Here is a 15,859-nt window from a genome sequence, read left to right on the forward strand (position 1 = left end):
AATATGCTAATATGTTCACTGAACCTCAAAGGTGAGGTGGGGAGAGGAACCAGTGATGTTTAATTAATAGGCCCAGGTTTTTACTTTGGACACATCAGTGTCTGGATTGTCTGGGGTATAACAGAAAGGTCCTCAAGATGAACCCTGAAGCTGAGGAAGGCCTCTTGTCAACATGGAGAGATGCCAAGGGCTCGAACTCAGACACCACTTGGCTCAGCCCCGCTCTCTGAAGGCAGACCTAGTCTGTTTTGTAGGGGAAGGGAGACTACACAGAAGGTAGAATGTCCTGGAGCTCTGGGAGAGTCCCAAAATGAGAGGCTACAAAGACGCTTCTTTTTTTTTTTTTTTTTTTTTTTTTTTTTTTTGAGACGGAGTTTCGCTCGTCACCCAGGCTGGAGTGCAATAGCGTGATCTCGGCTCACCGCAACCTCCGCCTCCTGGGTTCAGGCAATTCTCCTGCCTCAGCCTCCTGAGTAGCTGGGATAACAGGCACACGCCACCATGCCCAGCTCATTTTTCTGTATTTTTAGTAGAGACGGGGTTTCACCATGTTGACCAGGATGGTCTCGATCTCTTGACCTCGTGATCCACCCGCCTCGGCCTCCCAAAGTGCTGGGATTACAGGCGTGAGCCACCGCGCCCGGCCCCTAAAGACGCTTCTTGAAGCACCGAATTCAATGCCAAAGTCACTGCCTCTGAGGGAGTTCACGGAGGCCTCTGAGGAACAGGCTTTGAGCTCTATAGCCCTGGCGGATGCGATAAGTGTTCAGAAGAAGAGATTTGGAAGGGGAGAGGAGCAGCTGAGACGGAGGAACAAAAGGAGGAGGCACGAGATAAGATGCCCAGAAAGGATGCAGCCTCACGAGGGTGAGAAAGACGAGAAAGATGCTTCGGGAAGATGAGGGAGTGGGGGCCAAAGAGAAGGAGCTGGCACTATGGGACAGCTTCCATGCTGGGCGTCTGGCCTCAATCTCCTAGTGAGGTAGCACCCTTGACACCAGGAGACTCAAGGTGAAGCACATCACCCAATGTCATCCAGGCAGTAAGGGGACCAACTAGGGGACACACTCAGAAAACAGGCACTAACAGGCAAGGCCGCGGAGAGTGGCCAACAGAATTCAGGCGCAGAGAAGGCGATGGGCATCGGGGAGAGTGCTAAGTACGTGGGAAGAGGAAAGAGGGGGCGGTCCAGAGGAGAGGGGACCTGGAGGCAGCCATCGGGGGCAGGACCCTGCTGCTGGGCGCCCTGACATTGAAAAGTGGCTGAAGGGTGTGATGGAAGGATGGAGAAAAGAAGTGCTGCCGCGTTTTAGCTGCAGAGACAAGGGGCACAGAAAGGACTTGTCAGATGGTTCCAGAACTGAGCAGAGAAAACAAATGGCCCGTGAGAGGGAAGATCACAGAAAGCCAAGGCCACCATGTAACTGCTCACCCTGACATGTGGGCATGTATTCGCTCCACTGTACAGGATCCCGAGGCCCAGAACAGACAGCTACTATGCTGGTGCTTGTCCTGCCATGCTGCCTCAGGAGGAGAGGACAGGGAGCTACATCCCTGCATGCCAGGGCAAGGAACTGCCCCTAAAACATGAACGCAGACAGACCAGCCCCTGCCCCTCTTTCAGTGCTGAGCTGTGCCCACAAGCCATAAGCAGTACTCACCTCCTCCCCTTTGCTGAGCCGATCCACCAACATGTGCCTGAAAAAAGGAGGGTGGAGAGGCAAAGTCAGCAGCACCAAGATGAGAAGGCCAAAGGGACAGGGTCACCAGACACAGACTGTGTCACTGGCACCAGCATGGCAGGTGGGGCGTGATCAGCAGCTTCGGTCCTTCTTGAGGGGTGGAGTAATTCTTACCTCTGACCCCTGTCAAGGGAGCCACCACACCACTCACTTACGGAAACTGTTACCAATGCACCAAAACCGGACTCCCTCAAAGGCTTACCCGAAGAGGAACCAGTCATAGGCCACAGTGAGGTAGAGGATCTCAGCGGGCTTCAGGGATGTGTGGATGAGTCCATCCTGGAAGAGACCACAGGAGATGTGACAGAACCCTCTTCTCGTCCCAGGAGCTGAACCATAATCAGACCCAGTGACAACACGGGCTAAGGAACACCCCAAAGGCCAGGGTTAAACACACCTGCTCTGAGTGATGACATCCCATGCCCCAATCTCTGTCTAGTGACAATCCTAAAACACCCAAAGAGTAGAGCTTGGTAGGGGCCCAGTCATACTCACAGCCCACAAGGAAAGGCGCAAGAGGGAGATGAAGAGGGGGGTCCGATCCCAGCCTGAGATACAGTGTACCAGCAGCCCGCTGTCATCTACTCAGGAACCACAGAGAGAACCAGACATGGGCCAATGAGCAGGGAAGTACCACCACATGGGCCTGGCGGGAGGGAGCCAGGCTCCCCCAAGCCTGTGTCTTCTGTAGTGACCTCCCCACGGATCTTCTCCAGCCTAGTCCCAGAAAGGGGTGAGTGGCAGGCCCCTGGCTTTGTAGCCTCCTTTCTTCCTCCTGGCTATACTTCTCAGAGTACTTCTGGGGATACAGTGCGGCCTACACAGTCTACCCTGCCCAGGTCATTTAGGCGGGGCTGACATCCCTATCCAGTTTCTCAGAGGGCATTACAAGTATTTTTTTGGCAGGAGGTGGGGAGGTAGTAACGAGTTCTTAATTTTGTTTTCCAGGATTTTGAGGACGTGGAATAAAGCTACCAATGGACAAGTCCCATTCAGCCTGTGGGATTCTAGGGACTCCCTAAATCCCTCCCACAGCACAAAAGTTAGGTGTGTGACCCCAACAATCTGTAGTTGGGGTAGAAAGAATTGGGAACTCCCCAAGGGTGCAGTGGCTTGAGGGCTCCTGAGGAGACAGACTCACCATCGCTGTTAACTAAGGAAAGCAGCAGCTTCAGGTAGTTTTGTGTTTGTTGCACCAGGTCCCAACTCTGTCGGAGAAAACAGAGAAGAAAAGGGGTCTAAGAATGGACATGAACTCTGATTTAGAATTTTAAGGATTTAAAAAATAAAATGCCAAGAGTTATTCTGGGGCAACAAGTACACAGGACCCTTGGTCACAGGCCATAGGTTCCCATAATGTGGGACATTCATATTCCAGCTCCAGCAGCTCCTTCCACCTCTCCTGGCAACCCTCAGCCTGTGGACCCCCTACTCTTGTGTTCTGACCCTATGTGAGAATGAAGAACAGAAAGGGATGCTGAGGCCAGAGTGACCCACGGCGCCCTGCCCACATTAGGGTCCTCTAAGTGCTGGACTCCTGCTGGTATGGCTGTCCAGGAAGTCAGTAAAGGTAAATAAAGAGCCCTGAGGCTGTAGCCAATGTCTCCAAATGACCACTTAAAAAGATTCATTCCTTCATTTGCTGTCACATCACAGAAACTAAAACATCAACCTTTTCAAACATGCTTCATTTGCTTTTTATTACTATTTACTGCACACTATCTTTTGATGAATAATAAATGTAGTCTGTCTGGCAGGGAAAGTCTTTTAAAACCGGAGGCCCATGAAGTGGGAGATGGAAAATTAAGCAAAAGCCTTAAAGAGGTAAGAAACCCTGTTCTAACCCAAGTGCAAGTTCTAGCCCACACCCTCTGAGAAACAGCCCACTTGGAACCTGGAACTCCATGGAGGGGCCTGACCCAGTTTTGCGGCACCCTTTTCCCTAGCTGGGGCAGCCTGTGTTATCTTAATATACAATTGCTTAGCAGTGTTCTGGGGCTGTGCAGAAAGGGCGGCGCATGCCAGCAAGATAGCACTTCCCAGGGGGAGGGGGAACACGGCACCTGTAATTGGAATGGCTTTCCCAGGAATTTAAAACAGGCTCATTTACCTGACCCTCCCACACCCCCAGAGAGTTCTGACCCACTTTTAGTGGCTCCAGAGACAGGCGCTGCAGTGCTGTGCTAATAAAGTCATTATCAGTAGTTGCACAAGGGGTCTCTCAACTCATCTGGCTCAACGTGTCAGACACACTCACTGCCAATGGAGCAGCGATTCTCACAGGGCAAGGAAACATAGGAGAGGGAGATACGAGCCACGCTGTACCAAGCCCAGGGTCAGGTGGGCTGGGGAAGACTGCAGCAGACAGGAAGGGCAGGCCCCGCCAAGGACTAGAGAGCTGAGGAGAGCCAGCCACCATGACAGCTGCCTGGAGGAAATACTGACCAGCAGGGAGGAGCAGCAATTTCTCAGGGCTGGGGAGGAGCTACAGGCTGGGGAGGGCTATGCTGGTAGAGAACCAAGGTCACATGGCTGAGCTGAAGGATAAATCCAGCCTTGCCCGACTCCAAAGACTCCACATTCTTTTTTTTTTTTTTTTTTTTTTTTTATTGAGACGGAGTTTCGCTCTTGTTACCCAGGCTGGAGTGCAATGGCGCGATCTCGGCTCACCGCAACCTCCGCCTCCTGGGGTCAGGCAATTCTCCTGCCTCAGCCTCCTGAGGAGCTGGGATTACAGGCACGTGCCACCATGCCCAGCTAATTTTTTGCACTTTTAGTAGAGACGGGGTTTCACCATGTTGACCAGGATGGTCTCGATCTCTCGACCTCGTGATCCACCCGCCTCGGCCTCCCAAAGTGCTGGGATTACAGGCTTGAGCCACCGCGCCCAGCTAAGACTCCACATTCTTAATCACATCCTACGCTGTAGGTACTTTTCTTAAAACAACAGAGTAAGAAGCAAAAGTCTGAGGGGACTGCTCAAAGTGAGGACCGGGGAGATATGTTAAAAACTAGGCTCATGCCTGACTCTCATCCTATGTGCTTCATGTAAAAGTCTCTGGGAGCTGAGCTGAATGCCATGCCTCTGCTTATGTTTCTATGCCTGGAGCACTCTTTCTTCTGGTTGGCAAGCTCTTTTTCATCCTTCAAAGGCCTTGCCCAGTTATCTTCTCTTTGGGGCTTCTGTGACTACTGGTCAAAACGACAATGTAGGTGACGGTTATGTTGTTGCCTCTTTATCTAGTCTAATCCCCATGAGAGCAGAGGCTGCTTTGGCATTTCTGCATCTCTAAGGCTTAGTGTGCAGGGACTAGGAATCATTGCAGAATGTTCCTTGCTGCCTGTTCATAGTTGGGGCAATACTGAGTGCCTGAGGAGCAGCAGCCCCAGGGAGGGGTCTTACGACACAGAAAGAAGAGGCGTACCTCTATGGAACTCAGTCTGGTTACATGGAAGGGAGCAAGACACATGAATACTTCTGCAACTGCTCCTACCATTCATTCATTCAGTGAACCTCACATTGAATGCCTTCTGAAGGGTGTGGCACCAGGTGCACAAGGGAGAATACGACTTCGGCCCTCATGGAGCCATGGGAGAGGGAAGATAAAGCAAACCACTACAGGTGTGCAACTAAAAGGAGACCTCTAGGATGCTGTGCAACCATGTGACTGGAGAGCCAGGCTTTATCTGTAGGTACATCAGAGAAGGCTTCTCAGAGATGGTGACGTGAGACAGTATAAGCGACACAGAAAGGAGACACGTGTTTCGGGCAGAGAGCCTTAAAGAGATGAGAGATGCTGTTCTAGCCCAAGTGCATGTGCAAATGTGGAGAGGGCCGCCTTCTTCGGGAGCTGAAGGGAGGCCAGTGAGGCTCTAGGAATATCAGCTCGTCACAAAAACAGGCAAGACGAGACTACATGGAGCTGGGTAGGCCATGTACAGGTTCTTGCATTGTATTCTGAGGAAAATGGGAAGTCAGTGGTAGGTTTTAAGGCAGGGGTGACAATGATGAGGCCCCAAGCTCAGCTGCGAGATGTACTGAGACAGCAGTGGCCTGGGCTGGGTACTGCACAAGAGATGAGGGCAAGGATTACAGCTGCACCAGAGGCAGAGATGAGAGAACCGATGGGAGCGGGTGATGGATGTGAGGGAAGCAAAGAACTCGAGTTTCAGGTGTGAGCATCTGGGTAAATGGTGGGCTATGGTCAACTCTACTCTGGACAGCTTGAGTCTGAGGGACCGCCTGAAGGGACACGTGTGAAAGGTGATGCAGGGCTGGGCGCAGTGGTTTATACCTGTAATCCCAGCACTTTCGGAGGCTGAGTGGGTGGATCACCCGAAGTCAGGAGTTTGAGACCAGCCTGACCAACATGCAGAAACTGTCTCTACTAAAAATAAAAAATTAGCTGGGCATGGTGGCACATGCCTGTAATCCCAGCTACTTGGGAGGCTGAGGCAGGAGAATCGTTTGAACCCAGGAGGCAGAGGCTGGGATGAGCTGAGATTGTGCCACTGCACTCCAGACTGGACAAAAAGAGCAAAACTCTGTCTCAAAAAAGAAAAGAAAAGAAGGAACGAAAAGGAAAGGAAGAGAAGTGAAAAGAAAAGAAAGGAAGGAAAGAAGGAAGGAGGGAAGGAGGAAAGGAGGGAGGAAGGAAAGGAAGGAAGGTAGGTAGAAAGGTTATGCAGGTACGGATGAGAGGGGCCTGGCCGTGGGCTCATCGTGTGGACAATTAATGAGATCACCTGGGGAGATGGTGAAAAAAGTAACAAGGTACCAGCACCCCAGGGCCTTGCTGGCAGAAAGGGCAGAGCCCACACCTGGCCAAGGAAGAGGATGCTAGGAGTCCCAGTGAGGCAAACAGGTTGAGCAACACCAAAGATGTGGCTACACAGGTGGCGTCTGCCTGCCTGCTACACTCCAGCCCTGCCGCCTTCAGGCCTGGAAGTTTATCAGTGTTCACTTCCCTGAGTTAGCTAGCTAGCAGCCTCTTCATAATTACCACTACAATCTGTCTGGTATTTCAGTTCAGGAATCACTTTCAAGCAGTGATCATATTTGAGCCTGGCACAACTCTGAAATAGGTACTGCCAACACCACTTTCAGGGGAAAGTGAGGTCATTTGCTCAAGGCCACAGAGCCTTGCAGGAAGGGCCAGGCAAGCTGGGACCTAGATCCAGGGCCTGCATCTACTAAGCAGAGCACCTCCTCACATGCACAGGACCCCTTCCTAAAGAGGCAAACATTCTTGGTTGGACCAGTACCAGGAACTGTCACATCTCATTTGCTGAGTAGTTCATCAGATCCAGTTTGTACCTGCATAAGAAGAAAAAGTGGTGCCAGAAGGGACCAGAAAGAAGGTGGCTTGGGGCAGCGTCTACTTCACCTCTGCATGCAGTAAAGAAAGAAGGAAGCCTGCAGGTTCTTTTATCCACTCAATCTGTCTAGGCACTGCCTCAACATGAGACCACAGGACAGGCACCCCAAACCTGTTTGTTCTCCAGGCTTCCAGACCATAACAAACAACTGGCCTGCTTTCCTCCCCAGTGCTCCCTCTCTTGCAAACACCTGCATAGGGGAGACCTGACATCACCCTACTTCATACATTCAAACAGTTGCTGTGAGCATCTACCTTGTGATTAAGGGCTAGATATATAGAGGGAAAACAAGATGGATCTTGCTGCTATCAGGACCACAGAATACTGACATTGGTGATCTAGGAGCACCTAGTTGCTTAACATAGATTGGCCAGCCTTTCAAAGAAAGAGAGATCTCAAGGCTGGGTGGGAGCTGTCCAGACTTGGGGACGGGGAAACTAGCAGGGAGGCAGAATGTTTTCTGTTGTTTACTGGCTCGGTCTTTCAAGTTCTAGGCTCTGTGCCTGTTTCTGTGCTGGGATGCACAAGCTGTGGGTCCCCGTCCTCCAGGATTTCAGGGAAGCAGATCTCTAAATCAGTGACTACAGCTCAGTGGAAAATTCCATGACGGATGTGCCCAGGGGGTTAATGGGAATATAGATGCAGGCATCTAACTCGCCAGGGATAAAGAAGAGGCAGATGAGGGAAGTCTTCCTGAAGTAGACACTTGAGCCAAAGCCTGAAGGGCAGTATGTCAGCCAGACAAGAGGAAGCTAAGAGGTGGCAGCCAGGCAGAAGAACAGGACATGGGGAAGGTCGCAGAAAAACAAGACTACTTGTTCTGCCTGAAGCAAGTGGCAAGCAAAGCTGCTGGCAGCCTTCAGGCTGTGTGGGCTAAGGGTGGAGAGATGGATCCAGTAAGACTAGGGGCCCCTTCCATGGTGCGCAGCGATGGAGGAGAGCACGGTGGAAGTAATTTTAACGTTTCTATAATCAAATGAGGTCAGGCAGCTCTGTACTTCCTCTGGTTGAACATGCATTTAAAAGGAAAAATGAAAAAGTAACTAAAGCCCAGATCTGGAATAGCAGACTCTATGAGGTCCTCTGGAAACAGAACCCCTGGTGGATGCAAATCTTTCAATGAGTCACGTTCAGAAAGCTTTGATTTTCTGGGCCATGAGCAAATCAGGAGATAGTTAAACGGACACACAATTCCTCCCGTCTGAGAGGTCAGAGGGCCAAGGCCATCTGCGGGGACAAGCCAATCCATCAAGCAAATGCACGAGGGCCTTGTGGGGCAGGCAGCAGGGGTCCCCTTGGTCCCCACCCCTTTATCCTGCCCTCAATGCTTGAGTCAGGCCCCTCACCTGATACTGGCTCCAGTCAATGTTCAGAGAGTGAGTCAGGAAGTCGGGGATGCTCAATGGGGCATCAACGTAGTCCTGGAGACAAAAAAACACCTGTGAGATGTGGGATGGCCACCAGAGGAGGCTGAGGTAACAGGGAAGCTTGTCGTCCTGAGGCTGTGACTACCACAGGCAGCGCTTGCCTCCTCCAGGCCAGACACCTGTGCTACCTGGGAGTGACAGCTTAAAAAATCAATGTGACCAGATCATTACAGCTGAGTGGACTTTTTCAGTCAGACACTGGTTGGTTGTCGCTGAAACGGGCAAGGTCAATATGTATTCAGCTTCCGGCAGGTTTCCCTTAGCCTGCGCCTACAGGCTGGGAAAGGAAAAGAATGCTGACCCTAGCCTTAACACAGACAGTAGAGAAAGTAAGGGCTTTTCCTGAAAAATTCCCTTAAACAAGAGAAATAAAGAGGAGAAGAAAGTATATATGACAAAAAATTTAACATGTATATACAAGGAGAAGAGGGAGCAAAAGAAAGAATGAAACTATCAGGGAAGAAAGCAGAAAAGAAAGAGGGAGTTATTTTCCCAAAAAAGACTGCTAGCTGTTCTCTTTGGTCTCTCTTTACAAACAGACATACGACCCAAGTTGATGTATGTTACTGCTCATACCTGCTTCCAGTTAAATATGAGCCCTTCCGCCATGTAATCCCGATCTTTATATTCCTTGAAAAATTCACAGCCTGGAAAAGAAGGGCAGAGTTATGATACCTCCCTTCCCAGCCCAAAGTCTTCTGAGACAGCCCTGGCCAGACCCAGAGCCCTGAGTGCTGTGGACAGAGGGAGCCACCAGCTCACACTTCTCCAAACTAAGGGCTCCAGTGAGGCCAAGGTTGACATGGTGGGCAAGAGCCAGGGGAGAGCCTCCAGAGCCCCTCTGGTTTCCTGGCTGCACGCCTTTTCTATGAGGCACCACCTGCTCTCAGCCTCTTCATAACTTTCTCCATCTATGCTCACTGATCACCAGTCACTTCCCCCACATTGCAAGTCCCTTTGTCCTACAGGTCTCTGTAGTGCCAATCCCCGTAAACAAAGGCATGACGTACCACTGCAGCCTAGTTGCAGAGGATCACTCTTCCTCATCTCTAAAATAGGGGCAAATAATGCTAGCCTCGCAGGCTTTTAGTGAAGACTGAACATCCTAACATACTGAAAAGGACCATGGACAGTGCCTCAAACCTGGTGCTCAAGAGACAGTGCCATGCCCAACAAAGAAAGCAAAGAGGCACTTTTCTGTGTTATTTGGTGGAAAAATTGTAAGTAACATCAGGATAAGCCTTCAGGAAGAGAGAGAAACAATGGAGAGAATAGGGCTTTGGCAACATTACCAGCTTCAAATCTCAGCTTTTCACTTAACACTGTGACGCTGAACAAGTTGTTTAATGTCTCTAAGCCTTGATTTTCTCATTTGTAAAACGGCTGTTCAAGGATGACATAATGCATATAAAACACCTAGCACAGCACTGGTCCAAGTGGCATTCACACTGCCACTGCAACAAGAGCCCATAGTGCCGGCCCACAGTTTGAAGTCAACTGCTTTGCTCTGCAATTGGGGTTGCCAGCCTTGGTCAGACAGAATCCGTTTTGCCTCCAGACTGTGGCCTGCCCCTGCTGAGTCTAACCACAGCACAGTGAGCATCTGGGCCTTCAAGGAGCTCCTGGTGGCTTCAGGAAATGTGGTGGGAGAACACGCTTGGCTACCAGTTTCTTGCAGTTATTCTCAGCACCCAGGGCCTCTACACAAACTTCAGAGGGCACATGGCTTTGGCCACACCTGCAAGCCTGGTGAAGTCCCAGAAGGCAAGAAAACAATCGTCCAAATTCAGGAGAAGTAGCTGCAAAGATTCCATGGAATGTCACAGCAACTCTTGGGTCAAGTTCCTGTCCGACACCCACTCAGGGAAGATGGGAAAGCTTCTCTAGAGACCTAGCCCATGTTTTCTAGAAGTGGTTTTCATCCCATACACATCCTACACTCTAATCCCCAGACCTTGAGAAGTCTGCAAACCATGTTTTCTAGAAGTGGTTTTCATCCCATACACATCCTACACTCTAATCCCCAGACCTTGAGAAGTCTGCAAACAATCCTCAACCATAACACTTCAGTCTATTCTTGGGAGCTTCATTGGGAGAAAGAAGAATTATAGATCTCAGACAGAGGCCCTGAGTTTTGAGCCCAGGTTTAGAAGCGACACCAATTATCCCTCGGAGCTCTTGTGAAGTGCTGTTTCTCCAACTCTAGCTGCTCAAATCAACACTGCAGGCCTTAGGCTGAGCTCAGACCTGCCTATGATGCAGAAGCAGTTTTTGTGAGAAATGGACAGAATTAAAATAGACTCTACTCAGGGCAATGCCTGATGTTCATTACCTGAACAGGGTTCTAACAGAATTCTGAACCACTTTCAAGCAATAGGGGAGGGACCAAAAGCAGACAGAGAAGAGCCATTCACTCAAGGAGGAAACAAATTAGATTTGTGCTGCAGAGGGCCCCATCTATTTTGGTGCACTGAAAGAAACGATCCCAGAATACTTCTCATTTCCAAGAGCCCAAGAGAGTTTGACACAGCTAGAACTAAGGCTATTTAGTACTTGTTTGGGCCTCGAAGCCATCATAAGGCTCAACTGAGATTCCTTAAACAGCATCAAAGTGCAGCTCATAGCTTGGTTTGGATAATCGTAATTTAATTTTTTTTCTTATTATAAAGTAACACAAGTATGCAAAAAAACCCACAAGAACACAAGTATATCAAATAAAAAATGACTCTCCTGTTCCCCTTATCGGGGTGTGCAATGGTGTCTCCCCCCATCTCCAGCTTTTTAATTTTTATTGATCCTCGTTACCCACCCCAACACATACACTTAGATGCAGTACATATAAACTGTGGTCTCTTTTGATGCCTTTTATAACAAAAAAAGTTTTGGGGAAAGCATACAGACATCTTAACATTTTGGCACATTTCCTTCTTCCTTTCTAGTAAGCACATTTTCCTTTACTTAGTTGAGAGTGTACTATGTGATTCTGAATCTTGCTTATCTTAAGCTCTGTGACGTTTTCCATATCAAAAAGTTTAAGCATTTTCTATTTTTCTTTTCTTTTCTTTCTTTTTTTTTTTTTGGTAGAGACAGACTGTTTCCCAGGCTGGTCTTGAACTCCTGGGCTCAAGCAATCCTACTGCCTAGGCTTCCCAAAGTGCTGAGATTACAGGCAGGAGCCACTGTGTCCAGCCCATTTTCTATTCTTCTACAATATTCAATATTTCATCCTACTGAAGGATGTGCCATCATTTAATCATTATTCTGATTCATGAAAACATTTCTTGTTTTGCTATTACAAACAGACATTGTGATGAACGTTCCCAGCACCAAGTTGGCTGAATTACATACTAATGACCAATTATCAGAAAAATACCTGGGTCAAAGGGTGCTAACATTGTGGGAGTCTTGTAACTAGCTACCAAACTACAGCAGAAAGGACACTGCATTACTATTTTGGAGCAGTGGTATTTATACTTCTAGCAAAACTATTTTTTCCAAACCAAGTCCTACTTGGAACCTAAATTTAAAATGAAGAAAGTGATGCCTGGTTCCTCAGGCAGTGCAATCCTGCAGACAGTTCAGTCTGTGGAAGCCCTGAAGCATCTCCTGGGAGTTGGAAACTGTGTCTGAAAAGCAGCTACAGAGTTACCCAATGGTTCCAATGTGAACCCCCTTATGTAGGATACTCCTGTCAGAGTGTAGGTCTGATACTGTCAAGCTCACCCCAGCATCGTTATCATCATCATCTACATCAGCCTAAAGTTGCCTTTAGGGAATAGGAGGTTCCCTGAGTCTGTCTTTCCCAACAACTCATCATTAGGTCTGTTATGTAAAGGACACCTGTTATGGATGGGTCTGGCACTTCATTCTGAAATGGGCACCATTATCTTCATTTTATTAAGGAGGAAACTGATGCTCAGAAGGGTTACGGGGCTTGTTCAAGGAGACAGTGCTAAGGCTGGGACTCTTGCCCAGTTCTATGTGGTACCAAACACTATGCTGGCAGAGAACAGTTCATAGACTCAGGGGAAGGCCCCTGTAAAGGTGCTGGGTTACCAGGTGCTAGAGTATGGATACCACCAGCTTGCACCTGATGAGACACCCTCCCCTCACCCCCCGGCAAGGCACTAGATGAACCTGCCTGCCCTTTCTCATGGCTGTGTGGCCCCAAAATTGAGATGAGGTCCAACACAAAAAGGCAGATGCTTGTGCGAGGTTTTAAGGAGAAAGAGTATATTACTCCCTGTTGTCTGCTGACAGCATCTTGCACTGATGTTAAAGCTCCTTGGCCTCCCTTGCTAAACAGGCAGGTATTTCCAGAAAGCTTGAATGCTACGAACTAGACTACCAGCTTTAATATCCAGTGCACAGACTACAGCCCTGACCACAGGTTGCACACACTTTCATGTGCAAGAGACAAATGCAGCTTTGTGGATACCAATGTGCTTCGCAACATGGTATGGCCATTGTCCAGTTGCTGGGAACACAGCAATTATGTGTTCTTCTACCACCAGAATAGCCTTGCCTGGGGCAATTTCCACAAATAACTCAATCCCTTCAAGACTTGCACCCAAAGGGTGACATTCACTCAGGCTAGAGCAGCAAGTGCAGCTGCTGACACAGACGACTACTAATGTCATGTTACACTTAAACAGTACTTTCATGCACAGAGCACTTTCATATAAATCAAAACTCTGAGCTACATTGTTCCAAGTTCCTCAAAAAACTTGAGCCTTGGAAGGGTGAAGTACTTCACTCAAGGCTGTGGCTAGTACCAGTGACAGTACTCAAACCCTAGACCCCTTGAGTGGAAAGCCCCTTCTCCAGGACACTATCCTACACTTAGCTGGCCTGTAACTGGGAACCAAAATGTCCTATGGTGCCTGACACAAACCCTCCAGGAAAGCTCCCTGGACACCACTGTATCTAAGTAGAGAAGGCTTGCTCAAGCCCCCCCCCAGGTCCCCAGTCCTAGGACCCCTGCCACTAGATGAGAGCTCCCTACCTGGATATGGGATGGAGAGGAGAGTGAAGTCGGCATAGCGCTGGGCTTTGTCCACCTTCTCAGAGGAGGTTACACTACAAGACAGGGACACAATGTGTTAACAGCATCAACACACACATACACACACACACACACACACACACACACACACACACTCCTCAAATAAGGATTATAATCAAATGAAGCTTCTGCTAAAAAACTATTCTTCAATGTTAACAATTCCTTTTGGCAGTGCCTACTTTGTACAATTAAGAATTCTAATTTTGGCTGGGTGAGGTGGCTTGAGGTGAGGAGTTCGAGACCAGCCTGGACAACATGGTGAAACCCCATCTCTACCAAAAACATAAAAAAATTAACTGCGTGTGGTGGTACACTTCCATAATCTCAGCTACTCAGGAGGATGAAGCAGGAAAAGTGCTTACTAAACCTGGGAGACGGAGGTTGCAGTGAGCCAAGATTATGCCCAGCCTGGGCAACAGAGCAAGACTCTACCTCAAAAACAGAACTCTAACTTCTCTGCCCCTATTCCAATATATCAAGTAAGGAGATTACTCCCCCTCTAATACTACAGCAATCCTCAATCAGAGCCTAAAGGTGCAGAATAACCTTCCACCTGACCCCAAAATGCAGACAGTATAGCCACTCTAACCCAGGAGTGAGATGGGAGCCAAATAATAGAATCCTATGGGAATCCTTTTTTTTATTCTCCTTTTTTCAAGCCTACTTCTAAACAGGGTGAACAAACAGCATCCGAAAATAAACACTAGAGACTCTAAGAGATAAAGGAAGGGAGGAATAAGGCAACATTCTGATCTGCAGATAGGTGAGCTCTGACTTTAGTCTCAGTGTGCCTTATTTTCTAAGACCACCTTTTAGGATATTAAAAGACATCATTTAAAAACAAACAAAATTTTGGGAAAAGCTCCTATAGTCTCATCACCAACCCAGGCAATATTTTTTAGTTTTGACTTCTCATATTTGAATTTGGTCCATATGTGTTTTTATATAACAGCAGTCACTGAAGTAAAATTTGAATATATGCTGGTTTTTTTGTTTAATTTTAAAAGAAATCCTGGCCGGGTGCGGTGGCTCAAGCCTGTAATCCCAGCACTTTGGGAGGCCGAGGTGGGTGGATCACGAGATCGAGACCATCCTGGTCAACATGGTGAAACCCCGTCTCTACTAAAAATACAAAAAACTAGCTGGACTGGTGGCGTGTGCCTGTAATCCCAGCTACTTAGGAGGCTGAGGCAGGAGAATTGCCTGAGCCCAGGAGGCGGAGGTTGCGGTGAGCCGAGATCGCGCCATTGCACTCCAGCCTGGGTAACAAGAGCGAAACTCCGTCTCAAAAAAAAAAAAAAAAAGAAATCCTAGGACCAGGCACAGTTGCACTTTGGGAGGCTGAAGCAGGACGACTGCTTAAGGCCACATGTCTGAGACCACCTTTGGCAACCATGTGGTACAGACCCCATCTCTATGAAAAATAAATTCTAAAAAATTAAGAGATTCTAATTTGCCACACATGGCATACCACTTGGAGCCGGAAATAAAAATTACAGAGATATGTAAGAGAAGATGTCAGTAGAGCACTGGTAGAGACTAATGGATTCCTCAGTCACTAACATACAACCTGAGCAAGGTATTTAAGCTCTCTGTGCTTCAGTATCTGAAAAAGGGGGATACTGGTACCTGTTGTGCAGGGTTATCTGAACATACAGCGAGACAATGTACAGAAAACCCTCTGTAAGGAGGCCAGCACACAGTGACAGCTACGTACTAACGTCAGCCCTGCAAATCTGTACACACTGCCTCTGTTCATTTTGTGGTGGGTGCCTATACTTACTTCATGCCAAACTTCACCTTCTTGTTCTCCACCATCAGGTCACAGATGTATTTGACTGACAGGTATCGAAGCAGCTTGATGTCATAGCCTCTGACCTTATCAAAAAGATGCGTGTCACCACTTCTGAAATAAAGAGCCAGGGGGAGAAGTTACATGGCATGTTCAGTCAGAGGAGCGTAGGGGTGGGCATTCATTCAGGGAAATATGGATGTTACTTTTCTCCAGAAGCTGGGGCATGTCTAGGTAGACGCATGGGTGCCGAAGAAGCCAACTGGTTTCAGAGAGGTTGCAGGGAAGGTGACTTTCTAAGAGATTACCCCAGTCTCTGGGATGTATTTCAAAGAGGAGCAATTTGCAGGTAGAAATGGAAAAGGACTTCCTGGCCTTGGTTGACATAAAGCCAAAAGACTCAAGATAATCTCAGGGTTCTAAAAAGCAGCAGGCTGGTGGCTGATAGAATCTT

General features: G+C 48.4%; 1 protein-coding gene across 14 annotated transcripts in view; it reads right to left on the minus strand.

The window, feature by feature from the left end:
- The window catches only part of MTMR14 (myotubularin related protein 14), a 52,680-nt gene that overhangs the window by 16,084 nt on the left and 20,737 nt on the right, over positions 1 to 15,859 (minus strand). For all 14 annotated transcript variants that reach the window (XR_012518887.1, XM_074404827.1, XM_074404826.1 and 11 more), the window contains 8 exons: positions 15,397 to 15,519; positions 13,554 to 13,627; positions 9,125 to 9,195; positions 8,468 to 8,542; positions 2,884 to 2,950; positions 2,238 to 2,323; positions 1,945 to 2,021; positions 1,662 to 1,698 (listed from right to left, as the gene is read on the minus strand). Coding sequence is in view for 13 of the 14 variants with exons in the window: in XM_074404827.1 (XP_074260928.1) it covers positions 1,662 to 1,698; positions 1,945 to 2,021; positions 2,238 to 2,323; positions 2,884 to 2,950; positions 8,468 to 8,542; positions 9,125 to 9,195; positions 13,554 to 13,627; positions 15,397 to 15,519 (610 nt within the window). In the remaining variant the exon portion in view is untranslated. The remainder of the gene's footprint in view (positions 1 to 1,661; positions 1,699 to 1,944; positions 2,022 to 2,237; positions 2,324 to 2,883; positions 2,951 to 8,467; positions 8,543 to 9,124; positions 9,196 to 13,553; positions 13,628 to 15,396; positions 15,520 to 15,859) is intronic.

This window comes from Saimiri boliviensis, chromosome 8, assembly GCF_048565385.1.
Source record: "Saimiri boliviensis isolate mSaiBol1 chromosome 8, mSaiBol1.pri, whole genome shotgun sequence".
Classification (NCBI taxonomy): Eukaryota; Metazoa; Chordata; class Mammalia; order Primates; family Cebidae; genus Saimiri; species Saimiri boliviensis.